The 17,134-nt window shown below is 42.1% G+C and overlaps 1 protein-coding gene across 2 annotated transcripts in view; it reads right to left on the reverse strand.

The window, feature by feature from the left end:
• usp53a (ubiquitin specific peptidase 53a) overlaps positions 1–17,134 on the reverse strand; it is a 173,235-nt gene that overhangs the window by 105,225 nt on the left and 50,876 nt on the right. For both annotated transcript variants that reach the window (XM_084312808.1, XM_084312809.1), the window contains exons 4-5: positions 12,791–12,925; positions 3,028–3,138 (exon numbers count right to left, since the gene is read on the reverse strand). In XM_084312808.1, coding sequence (XP_084168934.1) covers positions 3,028–3,138; positions 12,791–12,925 — 246 coding nt within the window. The remainder of the gene's footprint in view (positions 1–3,027; positions 3,139–12,790; positions 12,926–17,134) is intronic.

A 17,134-nucleotide genomic window follows, 5' to 3' on the forward strand; every position in this document is an offset into this window, starting at 1 on the left:
GTGTATACACTTTAATCTACGCGCGGTAATGTGGAAAAAAGAAACATAGAAGAAAACACATGAAGTGACGCAGAACGTTATGGATTCAGGAGCTCAGATAGTTCAGACTTCGTTTCAGGTACAGTACTTGGCTGGAACTCACTCCTAGTTGCCATGGAGTTCCCGTGGGTTTGTTCATTAATACACAGGCTGTCTTAGACCAGCTAAAGGTTACCGAGATATTTTTATACAGCAATCAGACAAGTGGTATATTTCTCTGAAATGTATCCGTGCCATACTGGTGTAAATATAAAACAGCATAATTAATAATTATCCCTTAGAGACTGATGGAACATTTCTTTACTCGTAGTATATAATTTCAGATTCAAATTCTTCATGGTCTATATTTATTGTAAGTAACATATAATATAACCGATAGGGCATACAGTCTGCACACCTCTGTTCATATTTCTATATTCCGAGTTAATTATATTGTTCACGCCATTTCTTTTTTCTCATGTTTTTATGTTCAGATATTCATTTTATTGCTTATATGTACAGTATGTCTTTCTACTATTACCCTGCCCACATACATGTACCTCCCCTCCCCCCATGCTGCTATGACGCCAGAATTTCCCCCAAGGGGATCAATAAAGAAATATCTTAATTAGAGCTGGGCCGTTAACGGCGTTAACGCTATACTAGTATCGCGCGATAATATAATTAACGCATTAATCTAAAAAATTTAAAAAATATATATATACGTTTTTTATTTTTTTTACCTTTATTTACCCAGGGTAGGTTCGCTGAGCACAGATGCTCTTTTTCAGGAACACCCTGCTTAACATTCACACAGTTCCATTCACACCTGGGAGCTGCCCAGTACAACCACAGTTGACACCATTGGCCACTGAGCAACTCCACTGGAGCAGTTGATTCAAGCCATGTCACATAGTTCAAGTTTGAAATGATTCTTTCTGTTTTGCTCCTGAGAGTGTGCTAAATACTGTACTGTACTGGTAATATAATTTATTTGTGTTAACTTCTGAATAAAACAACTTATTAAACACAAGTACATCTTATTGAACATTATTTTGATATTTCATTACCAATTATCATAGCAAAACAGCTTTTTCAAACAGGGTTCGTACACATTTTCGAAAGCAAAATTCAAGCACTTTTAAAGCATTTTCAAGGTGCATTTTCAAGCTTTTCCAGCATCTTATGCGGCTGTAGTAAATTAAATATACTAAAAATTATCATTTGATCATCTGCCCCACACGCTGTTCCATCAGATGGCACACGTAAAAAAAAACTATGGTTCAAGCCAAGCCAAGCCAAATCACACGAGTGGCGAGAGAGGACTCCTCTTCATTTTGTGTGAAAGGCGAAAGCAATTAGGCTCTCTCCGACTTATTTTGTTTATTTATCTAAAAACCAAACTATTCAGTCAGATAGCGATTTATTATGAAAGTATAGTGCAATTACAATTTCAATAACTTTCCAGCACTTTATACACAATTCAAGCACTTTTCAAACCTTGAAAACACCACATTGAAATACAAGCATTTTCAAGGATTTCCAGCACCCGTACGAACCCTGCGTAATGCATTTAGGAAACGGGAGATGGGCTCATGGTGTAATAAGTAAGGACTTACTTCTGGTCATTATTTGGGTAGAACACACATATTTTGAATGCCTTCGACAGGTTTTTTTTTTTTTTTTTTTTTAGCCATTTGAATCTAGATTAATCTAGATTAAATCCAGGATTGCAGATAGATTAATCTAGATTAAAAAAAATTATCTATGCCCACCTCTAATCTTAATCTTACATTAAGTTACACAAATGTATATGTTGATGAATTAAGTGACTACTAAAAGGTTGTTTGTGAACGTAGCCCTTACCGTAATCCTAACCTTAACCTGACTGGAGACTTCGAGATGAGATATTGGAGATATTCCTTTATTGATCCCCTTGGGGGAAATGCAGGCACCGTAGACATAAATATAAGCAATACAATTATAGTACAGTAGAAAAGTACAAATAAGCTGTGTAAACAATATAATTTACTCTGAATATATACGCATAACGTCACACCTCACCCTAACCTAAAATAGATGTGGTTTTTATAATCGCTTTTCAGAAGATAAAAGTTGCGACTTTGCGGCTCAAGTCGACAAGTGACAAGCATATTCTGGAATGACGATCCCCTCCCCCCGCTCAAACAATCTCCCAGTCATGTTCCAACCCTCCCCCATTCATCCACCTTTGTCTCTCCCCCGATTCTCGAAGTCAACTTCATCCTGTCTGTTTTTGCTACGCAACAGCAGCTTGGGGGAAAAATTCACTCCCGGTACATTGTTTACGCTTCATTTAGTGCAGAAAACGGATCGGAAAGCTGCGAATTAAACATAATCAAGGGTAATTTTCTTCAGTGCATCCAAATGCCAAATAGCTGCTGTGTGACTTTTTGTACCAATAACAAAATCAAAACTCAAGTTTTATATAATACCAGTTGAGGCATGACGGAGGAAAAAGTGGCTGGCGGCTATCAAGACGGCACACGTAGACGCAGACGAGAGAGTCGATCAAAGCAGAAACTGGTCCCCCAAGTCAAATCATACGTATATCTGCTCTACCCATTTCATAACAGGTGAGAATAAGGAACAAATATTTATATCGTAAATTAATTATTGGCTGCGAGGCTGTAAAAACAGCAGATAAATGTTGGCGGCTAGCTACTTCGCCATATAGTCCATTCTCAGTGTACAGTGTTAAATGTTAAACGGAGCTCACTTTTGCTTGTACACACCTGTTGGTTGTCCCCTAAACTAAGATGGCGGCGGTCTTGTGACGTCAGAGTGTCTTCGAGAATACCCCCCTTTCTAACTAACCCCTCCCGCCACCCCCCCCCCCCTTCAATCCATTACCGGGGCCATTCTACCCATAATGCCTTTCTCGCCACTATAAAGACCCACGTCTCACTGGATTCTGGGAGCTCCCTGGGGACACATCAGGCCAGTGTCTCCACACAGTCCTCTGCTCACCTGCTCGTAGAGAGACATGGCGAACTTCTGGTGGGTGATGCAGGACTTGGAGGTGCAGGCGTCCGTCTCCTCGGGCACGATGTGCAGGTGAATCCTCTCCAGGATGTTCTCCTGTGAACCAGAGGTCAGAGGTCAGCTACAGATCTTACTCTGGGCTTCTTCCCCCAGCGACTTTCAAACAAGACAGTGCTGAATCGCAACTTGCTGTAATTTCCTGCAACTTCAAAACATGATTTCGATAAAGCGGCAAACACTAAGGGTAAGTTCCCATTCACTCACACACCGACGGCGGAGGCAACCATGCAAGGTGCCAACCTGCTCATCGGGAGCAATTAGGGGTTAAGTGTCTTGCTCAAGGATACTTCGACACACTGCCCGGGAGGAGTGGGAATCTAACCGGGAACCTCCGGATTACCGGACGACTGCTCTGCCTCCCGAGCCACTGTCGCCACGGGTAAGTTCCAAATTAGTTATTGATCTAAGTACAGTGTATAAGGTTAGACAAAAGGTTAGTGTTAAACACTAAAGCACACACACAGTGGAACAGAGGACAGAGTAACCACGTATTAGACAATGATGCATCTGTTTCCAAGCCCCAAGCTTTCACTGTAAAAAAAATTATTATTAAACTTTGTCTTAGTGGCGCTGTGCCCCTATTGTTACTACCATTGTTTAGGGAAAGAGTCATGGAAAGGGCAGGAACAGTGGGGTGAATTACAAGGTTTTTATCTAAAGACATTTTAAGGTAATATCTCATAGTCTAATCTACAGTCATATGAATTATTGCTGTGTGGTGTGAGGTAATGCAACTAAGAGAGATATGGGGAGACTGTAAATCACACTGAGCAAGGCAGCGAGCACGGTGTTACGGGGTGGTGTTGGAAGGGGGCAGAGTGGACTGCATTCTGTGATAGGATGGAGCACAGGGGTGCAACATAGGGCTGGAACATAGGGCTGGAGCATAGGTGTGGAACATAGGGGTTGAACATAAGTGTGGAACATAGGGGTGGAACATAAGGGTGGAACATAGGGGTGGAACATAGGGGTGGAACATAAGGGTGGAACATAGGGGTGGAACATAAGTGTGGAACATAGGGGTGGAACATAGGGGTGGAACATAGGGGTGGAACATAAGTGTGGAACATAGGGGTGGAACATAAGGGTGGAACATAGGGGTGGAACATAAGGGTGGAACATAAGTGTGAAACATAGGGGTGGAACATATGTGTGGTTTTAAAAAGGGGGCAGAGTGGACTGTGATAGGATGGAACATAGGTGTGGTTTTGAAAAGGGGGCGGAGTAGACTGTGATAAGATGGAACATAGGGGTGGTTTTGAAAAGGGGCGGAGTGGACTGTGATAGGATGGAACATAGGTGTGGTTTTGAAAAGGGGGCGGAGTGGATTGTGATAGGATGGAACATAGGTGTGGTTTTGAAAAGGGGGCAGAGTTGACTGTGACAGGATGGAGCACATGGTGGAAACATGAGGGACAACGTTCTCTTGCACGGATTTCAGGAATTCTGAAATATGGAGCCAGTTTGTATTAACCTCTTAAGCATCACCCCCAAAACGGGGCCATTTATGTTTTTGTTTTTCAGGACTGCATACTTTTTTCGCAAAGCTTAGCTTTATACTTATAGCACATGCATTATGTAGTACAGGTCCAAATGTTATAAAAATCCATTCAAAAATGATTGCTTGAGAAAGGTTTTAGTAAACCGTGAACCAAAAAAAGTAAGTGTGAAAATCCAAAATGGCTATCCACCTCTGTGTTTCATTCACAACAAATTTTCGCTCGTCAACTTTCTCCTACTTCCCCTACTAGCACCCCCCGCGTAGGGTATCGTTGGAAGCGGATACTCGTTAGCTATAACGCTGACCAATCATTTTCGCCATCAGCGGTGATTGGTCAGTTCTCGAGCGTATACAGTCAGACGTGGTCATTTGACGCTCACCTGTCATATCGCCATGTAACTCGAGAACCGAGGCACGGAATTGGTCGAGTGAGGTGGCGTTCGAAAGGCGGCAAATTCAAGTTTCAAACGTTATATTACATGATCGGCGAAATATGCAGCGCGAGCCGGTAGACGCTCGCAAAGTGCTGCAACGCGCGCGTATCCCGCGCACGGGCGTGACGGCCCATATACGAACAAAGTGTTTTGGCATGTGATGAACATCAATTCAACACAAGAATAAGAGACAAACATGTTTTTACCAAGAATAACAACTTAAGAAGAAGGAAGGACTTTCATGGAACGTCATTACAATAACTTTTATTTATTACTTTTGTTTATTTTGTCAGGTTGGAGGTTTATGTACGACGATATGTGTGTCAAAATGAATATGAATGTATTATGTACAGATTATTGTATATTTAAATATTTTGTAAATGTTTTGTAAATGACTCTTGGAAGATTAGTAAATTAACAAAAAAAAATTAAAAAAATATCAAAATAAATCAAAGTACTGGAAACACACTGAAGTGTGTTTGGAAATGTTTTCCTCGCTCAGTCGACTCAAATCACTCTACCGTTTCCACCAAACCTTCCACTGAACATTCTCTTCCCCAATGAGGGACTGCAGGAACTTGGTGAACTGTGTCCTGCCTGCTTACATTTTAAAGTATGTAGGGTTCCTCTCTAGAGTTTGCTCTGAACTACGAAAAACTGTTTCTTTGATGCTTCCAACACCTGGAATGCCCTCCGATTGACACTGAAGCTGAAGGTTCTTCCTTCTCTCGCTGCATTTAAAAGTATGATCTCCAACCACTGTGTGTGTCGACTTGTAACTGGTTTACTGTTATGTATTGTGCCCATATGTATGAAATTGCTGATAAACTGTGTCTTAAATGGCTGCATTTATATAGCAGATTTTATCCAAAGCGCTTTACGATTTGTTCCTCACATTTTACCCATTCACTCACACATTCACACACCGACGGCGGAGGCAACCATGCAAGGTGCCAACCTGCACATCGGGAGCAATTAGGGGTTAGGTGTCTTGCTCAAGGACACTTCGACACGCTGCCCGGGAGGAGCGGGAATTGAACCGGAAACCTCTGGATTACCAGACGATTGCTCTACCTCCTGCGACCCTGTCTTGTTTTGTAAGCTTGTCGTCGCTGTAAATAAGCGTAACCTCAGTGTCTCGCACGTTGAAATAAAGGTTTGAAATGAAAATAAAAGCCTTAACAATGAAGTAATTTATTCCCTGAATGGTGACACACACACAACATTATAAGATTTGTTCGCAGTGAAAGCTTAGGAGTTGAGATCCAGGAGCGAGTGGTACTTCATTTGAACCCAGTTATTGTTGCCATGGAGATCCTGTGGGTTTATTCATTACTCAGTCCGCCTCAACACTTTCATTGCCAACGACGCCATATAGCGTTTTATTTTTTATTAGCGATTTGAATTCATATTTAATCAATCTAGTATCACGTCAGTGCTGCAAACTCTCTCTAAGATCCATTGGGAAAATACCGCCCCCTATCGTCTCCTGGATAGTAATGCACCCTTTTGGAATGGACTCAATGAAAATGTATGAGAAAAGAAAAATCCGGAATCCACATTTTACTTCTCAGGCAAGTAATCCGAGCCCATCGGACTCATTGTGGCCCATCAGAAGAGCGTGGAATACATATTTCCAGTATGCAGCGTTGGATCAATAAACGTGATCGATATTTGGAAATGGCGATCAGGAATTGGAATAATCTTTTTGGGGAACATCTGATCTGAGGTAAGGAATCTATTTTACCAGTCTTAGGATAATCAGAGCTGTTTTCACCTATATATTAACGTGTCCCATATGTGTGTGTGTGTGTGTGTGTGTGTGTGTGTGTGAGAGATCAGGAAATGAGATAATCGATTTTTCAGCCCGCTTCTCTAGCGTGCATAAGTATACATATACTATCGATAATCTAGCGTTTATTTGAAAACGATTCATAAATAGGCCGAAAAATTACAACGTTTTTTGTGTATTACAGTAAAGGGCATTTATCACGGAATCTTTATATTTTCCTGAAACTTTCAAAAAACGAGCGATTTTTAAAATGCTACTTGTAACTGAGGGGTACAATTCCCTGACTGTATTGATAAGTATGGTATCATTAAACCACTACCGTCTTATGTACATTCCTACTGGCCATACAGTACACAGGTATCTAATGATGAACACTTCCCACAATGACTCGGTTCCACACAAAACTGGATTCAAGTATTTATTAGCAGCAAATGGTACATAATATACTTTACTTTACTTTGGATGCGCTTATAAGGCAAAGGAATGTGCGTAGGCAAATCAATAACGAATGTCCATTCTCATATTACGCAGGAGATAATAATACAACCTGAATCTTAGGAATTATATCTATGGTACACTAGTAATATAGCGGGAGATACTGGTAGGGTCCCCCCGGTTGTAAGCCAGCAAGGGTAGAGGATTTGTCGGTAGTAGAGTCTGGGTCAACGATGATAAGGAGACTCCAAGTACAGGAGACAGTGCAATAAGATCTTGATCCGCAGACTAATACAGCTGTTCTCCGTAGCATGTAGCTCCACATGGAAGAAAGCTAGCCTGCCTCAGACTTCTGAGAGGCGGACTCGACGTGGCTCCTCACAGGGTAAATCCCACACAATTGTGGGTGTCGGCGATTCTCCGCTCCATTAATTACAGGACCAAAAGCAAATATAATCCAGCCGAAAAGGGCTATGCAGTCGTCGGTAGGTTATCCAGTGTACATAATCCACACGGTCCTCGTCTAGGGCCCCTCGGGTGAAAGCGCCATGGTAAGCAGCCCAGCCTGGATAAGCACTCTAGCTGGTACGAGGAAACGTTGGTGATGCTGGTCACTGTAGAACGGTAGCCGCACGATACACTATACACAAATAGACTATTACTGACTTAATAGAATCGGTCGAACTCGACGGTACAGCGTTAAACTCTGACACTTCAGTTATTAATTCGCACGCGGTCTCAATGCTCTATTTGGGGCCAAACAGGCCATACTTCACCGCACGTCGTATCGTGGGTGAGGCTTCAACTTTTAGTTACTAAGTGCTTCTGTATTCACCTGCGCCGTATTTATACGCTACGTGAACAAACTAGTACCAGCTTTATTCCTGTCTCATATCCTTGCGCAGAACCGTTCATGTCCAGGCAAGTCCCCGGCGGTGACTTTGAACCAGACCTTGAAGGTATGGCCATGGCGCCAGTGGACCGCTGTCCAATAGGAGAATGAAATATTATGGTCTGTACTAGGCTAAAGGGATATTCCGTGTATATGTACAAGGAATATACAAGGGATATCAAACGATATACAAATATTATGCAATATATATCAATCAATAAATATATATATTCGGTTTAATCTGATCCTTCGTAACACTACTGTATAAAATGGAAATGAACCGATTAAAAAACAATTCGTTTCGACAATGTTGACTGCAAACAAGTCATTGATAAGCGACGGCCAGATTAGACACATAGCCATAATTTAAGACATAGATTATGCGTTCACAAATATGAGAGCGCCATCATTGAAGTGGGTGGCGGCATTCATGGGGGTAAAAAGGAAAACACGGCCGGCAATGAAAGTGTTAAATACGCAAAAAGGTTACCGAAATAATTTCACAGCATTTTCAAATCCGACAGTGGCTCAGAAATGTCTCCATGCCATACAGATGCGTATGCATTACAATATGACATGGTCCATACTCAAAAAGCACATCTAAGATCCATGTAGGATAAAAAAATATAATAATAATCATTTTAAATAATTGATATTTTCACCTGGACACAGAGACACAGCTGGCTGTGTAGTTGATGCAAGTAAATTATTACGCGTTATTCATTTATTTTTTGATTGCAATGACTATATAGTTTTATTGACCGTTGTTGAAATGAGTTTCCCCACAAGGAATAATAAAGTAGTCTAGTCTAATCTAAAGGGTTACTTCAAACAGTGTTACAGGTGGAGACACTGGAGAGAGAGAGAGTAGATCGTTTTAAATTCTTTGGCACCGCCAACATATGTGAAAATGTAAAATGGGAAGTTAACACCAGCCACATAATCAGCAAGGCCCATCAGAGGCTCCACTCCCTGCGCCAACTTTAAAAGTTTGGTGTGTCCAGGGAGGCGATGCTCAACTTCTACAGAGCCACTGTGGAGAGCGTCCTTCCTTCTGTGGCCTCTATATATGCCACACACATCAGGAGGAAAGGGGAGAAGGTGATCGGTGACCCCTCTCACCCTGCTTACTACCTCTTTAACCCCCTTCCCTCTGGCAGAAGACTCCAAAGTCTCAGGTGTAGGACATGTCGTTTTAAGAATAGCACATATCCCGAGGTTGTCCGTCACCTGAACTCAAGCCCTAATGCACAGGCACTTTGTACTATAAGGGCTAGCACTAGCCGGCAGGCCCTTTAAAATGGAGCACTGAGCTCTTTTATGCACTGTAGCATTTTTTTATGTTTGTGAAATACTTCTATTTCAGGGTTTGCATTGTATGTATTCTTGTCTGTTTTTATATTGTATGTTTTTATATTGTATGTTTTTATACTGTATGTTGTTTCCACTGTTTTATGATGTAATCAGCATTGCACAGAGACAAATCCCAATCAACCATGTGTTTGAAATGGCAATAAAGTAACTAGTGTATATATCTGCACTGTAGCTACAGTGGCGTAGTGGGCAAGGCGCTCGCCATGAATGCACAGACGCTGGGATCGCCTGTTCGATCCCAGCGCTCCACATTGCTTTCAGTTTAGCTGGTCGTCCACAGTAATACACATTGGCCGTATTACGGGGAGGGAAACTGAAGGGTGGGGATCGGGCGTTGTGGACAGCGACTCCTACAGGTCGGTTGGTGCGCCTGCGCAGTAGAATCAGGAAGTGTCGGGGGCAGCGTGAGCCTCCCACGCGTTACTCCTCGCCACTGAGAGATCGAGCTGCGCAGGTGAAAAGATGCGACTGCTGTTACCTCAAGTACCGGAGGGGACTTGTGCTATGTATGACTTAGTCCACATTGCAGCCGGCTTGTGGGAGGCAAGAAACAGCGTTCGTGACAGGGGAGGGTTGAATTGGATGATACGAAATTGGGATGGGAGAAAAATATAGAAAAATGGGAGAAAAAGTGGATAAAAAAAAAATATCTGCACTGTAGCACTCAACACTTTGATGAACATTGTTACTCAGCTGATAGAGTTGTGCCCTTCCTGATGACTTGTCGTGCAGAACTTGTAAGTCGCTTTGGACAAAAGCGTCAGCTAAATGACAAAATGTAAATGTATATAGTTTTAATGATTGTTTGTTGTTGTTATTTATTGAAATAAATAATACAAATATAAAAAATATTATATTTTGACCTGTACACAGACAAAGCTGTGTAGTTGATGCAAGTAAATTAAGTGTTATTTATTTATTTCTTGATTGCAATGACTATATAGTTTTATTAAGATTGTTGTTGAAATGAGTTTCCCCACAAGGAATAATAAAGTAGTCTAATCTAATCTAAAGGGTTACTTCAAACGGTGTATCTGCATGGGGGGCCGACTGGAGGAGGACGTATACACAGAGCCGGGAACAAAGCGTTGAGAGTTGTGTTGACAGGGCCCATAACTTCCGAGAGGCACGGCGAGAGAGATCTGAATGTCACTGGGGCTACTAGTTCCCTGGCTTCAAGTAGTTTCTCTGAGTTCAGAAAGAACTCGGAGATCTAGGCCAAAAAAAGCAACAGTCGCACTCGCACGTCACTCCGAGGGGATGCATGTGCGCCGAGGCGTTCTTGCACGGAGCTCGATGAACCGAACGTGTGAATTTGCTCGACCGGATCGGCTATTATAAGAGTCTCCCTCTCATTCGCTCGTCAAACTCCCGTTTTAGAAGGAGGCTTTGTTTTCTCTGCCACTTCAGAAATGAAAACCCTATACGTGAATGAACTCTTCCGATCCGAACCCGCCGTGCTAACGCGTAACGTGATCGTACATATGTCCGAGGGATGTAGGGATTACACTATAGTGGGGGGGGGGGGGGGCATTTACACAGGGTAATGTTCCCACAGACATTGCTAAATGAAATTCAAAGGACTTTTAAGTACTTTTCCAAGCACTGTTTTTCATTTTAAAGGATGTCACTCGAAGGATACAATTAACTTTTAAATGCTGTTTTTTTTAACCATCTTCTTGGCCTGCTTGCCAGCTAGAGCATCACACGCGAAGAAGAAATGAGGAAAAGTTGGAGCGCGCGAGACAGCGATTTTATTAAAACAGAACAAACAAAACAAAAAAACTATTTCTTGATTCAGAACAATTTGATCATGGATGAACAAAACATTCAATGCGAATGGTTGATTTGAATTTCAAGGACTTTTTAAGCACCTTGTTAAAAAAGGGCTGTTTTCAAGGAATTCCAGGCCTTGCCTTTTTTCCCTATTAAAGGATAACTCCACTTTTTTTTTAAATTAGCTTATTTAACATCTTCCCTGGAGTTAGACAAGAAGATGCATACCTTTTTTGTCTCTGTGCGTGCATTTTAGCTTTGGGAATAGACGCTCCGTTAGCATAGCTTAGCTTCATCACTGGAAGTGGGGGAGGACAGTAGCCTTACAGTGCCTTACAGTGTATTGCAAGGTCTGACATTGACCAAACTTGATATGCATGACCTTGGTGGGCTCTAGGTCAACTCCTGAAAAGGGGGTCAATGTCAGACCTTGCAATCAAAAGTTAGGGGGCTAATAACCCTTGCCATAATTTCAGTGCGCCCCTAACTTTTGATTGCAAGGTCTGACATTGACCCCCTTTTCAGGAGTTGACCTAGAGCCCACCAAGGTCATGGATATCAAGTTTGGTCAATGTCAGACCTTGCAATACACTGTAAGGCACTGTAAGGCTACTGTCCTCCCCCACTTCCAGTGATGAAGCTAAGCTATGCTAACGGAGCGTCTATTCCCAAAGCTAAAATGCACGCACAGAGACAAAAAAGGTATGCATCTTCTTGTCTAACTCCAGGGAAGATGTTAAATAAGCTAATTTAAAAAAAAAGTGGAGTTATCCTTTAAGTACTTTAAGCACTTCAAGGACCTTGTGCGAACCCTGTACATATGACCGAGCTGATGTGGCAATTACACTATAGTATAAATTATAAGCCAAGAAGGAACCAAATGCACTCATTAAACCAGACTGCTGAAAGGCTACGTAGAAGAAAGAGGTAGCTTGGCAACAAACACAATAGAATCCGTTTGTCTTGTCAATCCGTTGGGATTGTGGTCGAAAAGAGTAGAAGGAGAAACAAAACAATAACAAAACCATTGCACACACTGGTAAACACACACACACACACACAATAATGAACTGCAGCAAAGACAGCACAGCAGCGGAACGGAATAACAACTTGAGTCTCTTTTTACTAAGCACACAGTGACGCAGCATACAGTGACAGCAGCAGTGAGAGAGAGAGAGAGAGAGAGAGAGAGAGAGAGGGCTACGAAGGCGGCTTATGTAACCTGCCAGGAGGGTATTTACAGTCAGCCTGGCTGATAGGAGGGGAAAGGATGCAAGCGCACTCTCTCAGTGACCTCGCCAGACAGTTCGTTACAGTGACATTACCCCGACGACATCCCCGCAAACAACAACAACACCGGCATTCCGTTCCCTCTACTTGGGCTCCCCCCGTCCTCCCTCTCTCCCTCTCTCCCCCCCATCCCTCAGGATGCTGTTGGCGGTTGCCACGGCCACGGGGGGGACGGGGATGGGGGGGGGACTCACGAAGCACTCTGCGGCGTCGTCCATGAAGCCCAGCTGGAAGCGCTGCTCGTCCTTGAAGGTCTCGGCCAGGGCGTGGCGCAGGTTGTCCGAGGGCAGGGCGCGCTCTCTGCTGTGTTGGAACTGAGAGAAGATGCCCTGCGGGGGGGGGGGGGGGGGGGGGGTGGGTGGGAGAGAGAGAGAGAGAGAGAGAGAGAGAGAGAGAGAGAGAGAGAGAGAGAGAGAGAGAGAGAGAGAGAGAGAGAGAGAGAGAGATGAGAGTCAAGAGGTGCAGCCTCATCCCCACTGCATGGATGTACTCTCTGTAGGGGTGTAACGGTACGTGTATCCGTCCCGCAAATTTACGGTACGGCCGTCATGGTGCGGTACGTGCAGCCATGCGAAGAATACGCCTCAGCGCAAACACACGAGTCGCACATGCAGGCACTCGCGGGTTCCGTGTGAGAACAGTGCGCGTGGCCGGGCACACCGAGCGGGCGAAAGTGCACGGAGGAAGGCACATTTACATTGGAACAGATGCAGGGTCATTACAATTTTACAGTTTTCTTTCGTTTTCTTGTTCACCCAATAATGTTAACCAAATGAAACCAATGGAAAGAAACGCACCAACAAACACAGCAACATTCTCCCCCGGACTCGAGTAGGGCAAATCTGCAGTGCCGCAGCCCCATACATTGCCGGACTCACAGGCACAGCTGATCAAATAAAAAAAAGAAACATTTCTATTTAACACTTTGGGTGCCGGAAAACGCTTTCCAGCGTCATTCCCGGCCATGCTCAAGTTGCCGAAGGACGCTTTACAGCGTCTTTAATATCAATATTTCAAAAATCTGTGATCGGATTCATATTTCCCCTCCGCTGGCCTGAGATCCACCAGGAGGACCCACTGAGCTCTCTGGCAGTTCAGGAGCGCCATCTGGTGGCCGATGGGCGCAATCGCCAAACAGGAAGTGCTGTGGAGGTTGTGCTGGTCGGCCATATTACTTCCGGGCACTCGGTTTGGCTCCCGGCACTCTGGCTCGTCACAATATATAGCGATCCATTGCCAATAACTCGATAAACAACATGATTTGGACGTATATACCATTATACAACCTGGAAATGGACCGGGTAAATCGACATCCCATAATGGTAAAATTTCTACTCTACGCTGATTGCCCAACGGCGCGAGGAGATTGGGGTGAGTTTTAGCGTGTAAAATTACCGTCTTCGATACTAACTGCTATGATCAACATTTGACCCACATTAGATGATTGGTATAACGCTGCCCACGGAATTATAAACGCCCCCTAGCCCATCCGGTCAACATCAGATGACGTGTAGTAACTTCTAGAAGTACGTCTAGTTGGAATTTTTTATATCGCACCGATTGCCATAAAACTGTATTGCATCATCAATATAATGCATTTGGGGCTATATATCACGTTCTGGAGAAAGCTGCAGAAAGAGATGAAAACATACTTATACATTAGACCAGGGGTGGCCAACCCGCGGCTCGCGAGCCGCATGCGGCTCTTTGCCCGTCAATGTGCGGCTCTTCCATCCATAAAAAAAAAAAAAAAAAAAAAATCCTTTTTTTTTAACATTTTTTTTTTATGTCACTCATTCCATAAGGACGTAGAATAAACATTTACAATTTTTTTTTAAATGGTCCATTTGCATGTTCTTGGTATCTGAATCTAGGGACATATATGGATCAGTGTCAGAAATAGTGTGTCTGTTACTAGGCTTGCGTAAATTGTAATGAACCAAAGGAGAATATCAATTCTATTTAAAAAAAAATGTATCTTTGACTGTAAATAACACCATGCTAAAATTGACCAGACCTGAAAAATCTAAGCAAATGAATAAAGGGAAGATGATTAAACAGAAGGTTTTGTAGATACAGTACTGAATTCTGCCATCTTTTTTATAATGTAAATTTCTCCACCATTTTTCATCATATTGCAACACCGTTTTTTGCAAGACGTTCACAGAAAGGTAGAGAAACTAACTGCGTTCTGTTTTATGGCAATAACGTTCAGGTTTGTGGGAGATAATCCCAAAAAATAAGAGAAATTAAAAAGTAAATCCAGAAGTCAGATGATTGACAGGGGCTGGTGTGAGCTGGGTAGGGTAGTTTGGTAGAAATTTGAAAGCCCTGAGTCTCTTCCTTCAAAAGACTACACTCATTTTTGGCTGTGCCACTTCCTCCTGTCAATATGCGCCGGTTTCCGACTCAATGCCCTGAGATTTCTATAATCTTATATTTCACTAATAACAGTTAAAATAATTGGTAAACAAACATAATGCTGAAAATATACACTTTTACTGTATATCTCGGGCTTAAGAGGTTAACCCTGTGAGGCCCAAATTAAAAAGAAATTAGCAACTTCAGAGGCCAGAGGGTGGGACATATACACACATTTACTATCAAATAGCATTGTGAGGCTGAACAACAGGACCAATTGACTATACATGTGCTTAAAGGGGAACTATCTTATAAATGGCTTTTTTCAGTGTTTACCATTGTTTCTTAGCTATGTGGACTTATATTAATAGGATATATGTCTCTAATTCTCATATTGGCGAATTCTTCCAATTCTCCTCTCACAATATTCACCCTCACTGAACTGAGTCATCTGAAAATGTGCATATCTGTGATGTCAGAGATTTCTCAGCTGCATAATAATGTGGCAGTTGATGTGTCAGTTGGCACCAGGCCACACAGTGGTTGGAGCCCAGCCTCAAAACGGCTTAAGATCTTGAGGTAGAAAAATGCGGTTTTTAGTACTTGATTAGAAATACAAAACAATGCATTTTTTTTTTTTTTAAACCTAGGTGTTCCATAGACTCACAGGAATTGTGTAAAAGTGCCCAAATAGTGAAAGAAATAGTAAAATAGTTCCCCTTTAACATTTTTTAAATAAACATTATTTTTTTAAATGGCTAAAAGTGATTTTGTAATTTTGCAACTGTGGGTCTCACAGGGTACTTTTAACCCTGTGAGGCCCAAATAAAAAAGACATTAGCAACTTCAGAGGCCAGAGGGTGAGACCTATAAACACATGAAGGGTGCCGTGACTGAAAAAAAAAAGGTTGAGAAACGCTGGTATATGGTGTGGCTCTTTGTGGTACCACAGTCATTTTTTGTGGCTCTTAGTCTCTGACTGGTTGGCCACCCCTGCATTAGACCATACTTTAGTATGAATATGTGAATGAAAAAGTTTAACGTTGCTACACAATGAACAATACATATAGGACTTTGAATGGGCCCTAATAATGGCAATGTAGCAATAGAATTTAAAAAGTTATAGCCATGCAAAGAAGGGGTACTTCTCCATAGACAAATAGAGCTGGCAATCTATGGTATATCATGAATTTAACCCATGGCACCCAAAGTGTTAATGATAATTATTATAATAATTATCATAAATATAATATATAAATTATTATAAAAAAAAAAGAAAATTCTATTGTACCGAACTCGTACCGAACCGTGACCCCAATACCGAGGTACGTACCGAACCGTGGCTTCTGTGTACCGTTACACCCCTAACTCTCTGTAATGTAAAGTTACTGCTCCCCTCACAGCCCACTGTCTGTATGTACTGTCTACCAGTATAATGTCAAGCTAACTCTGTGTTTCTGTTCTATAAATTGCCTTTTGTTTTATAAGGCTTATCAAAATAAATGGTTTGGTTCCGGTTTCCGACCGATCCTGCCGATTTTTTTTTTAACAATAAAGTTTCATAAAAATCTTAGTCAAACCTTTAGTATTATGGATATTAAACATGCTGGCAGAGTACATGCATCCATGTTGTCGTGAACATTTTAATTAAATAAAGAAATTCCCTATCCATAGTCGCCGTGGGGAAAAATAAAAAATAAAATAAAATAAATTCCCTACCTACCCATGGCCTTAACTGACAACCAACAGGAAACAAACAATTTATTTTGTTAGGCCCAATGGACCCCAGCGATTGAATTGATTGAAAACTTTATTAACAGATTGCAGAATGGGTACAATACACAGTACGGCTCAATACAAAACAACTGCTAAGAGGATGCAGACCAGAGAAAGACTTTCGTCTGGTTTACATCTGGGTTTTCAATTCATCAGGAGTCAGGACATTTATGACATACAAGACATACAGATATACAGAACTGTGTAGTAAAGAGATCATAAAAAATATATACATCCGAAGGGGAAGAAACTCTACATTGGGGGAGTACTAGTACACTACACGATACTAGTGATCGCTTTGGCATCAGCTAATGGGGACCAGAATAAAAACAAATAAATAAATGAAATAACCAAACAGCTACTATATCAAGAGTGATGAATCGCTACAAGACAATTGACCT

The sequence above is a fragment of the Notolepis coatsorum genome (assembly GCF_963971535.1).
Source record: "Notolepis coatsorum genome assembly, chromosome: 4".
Classification (NCBI taxonomy): Eukaryota; Metazoa; Chordata; class Actinopteri; order Aulopiformes; family Paralepididae; genus Notolepis; species Notolepis coatsorum.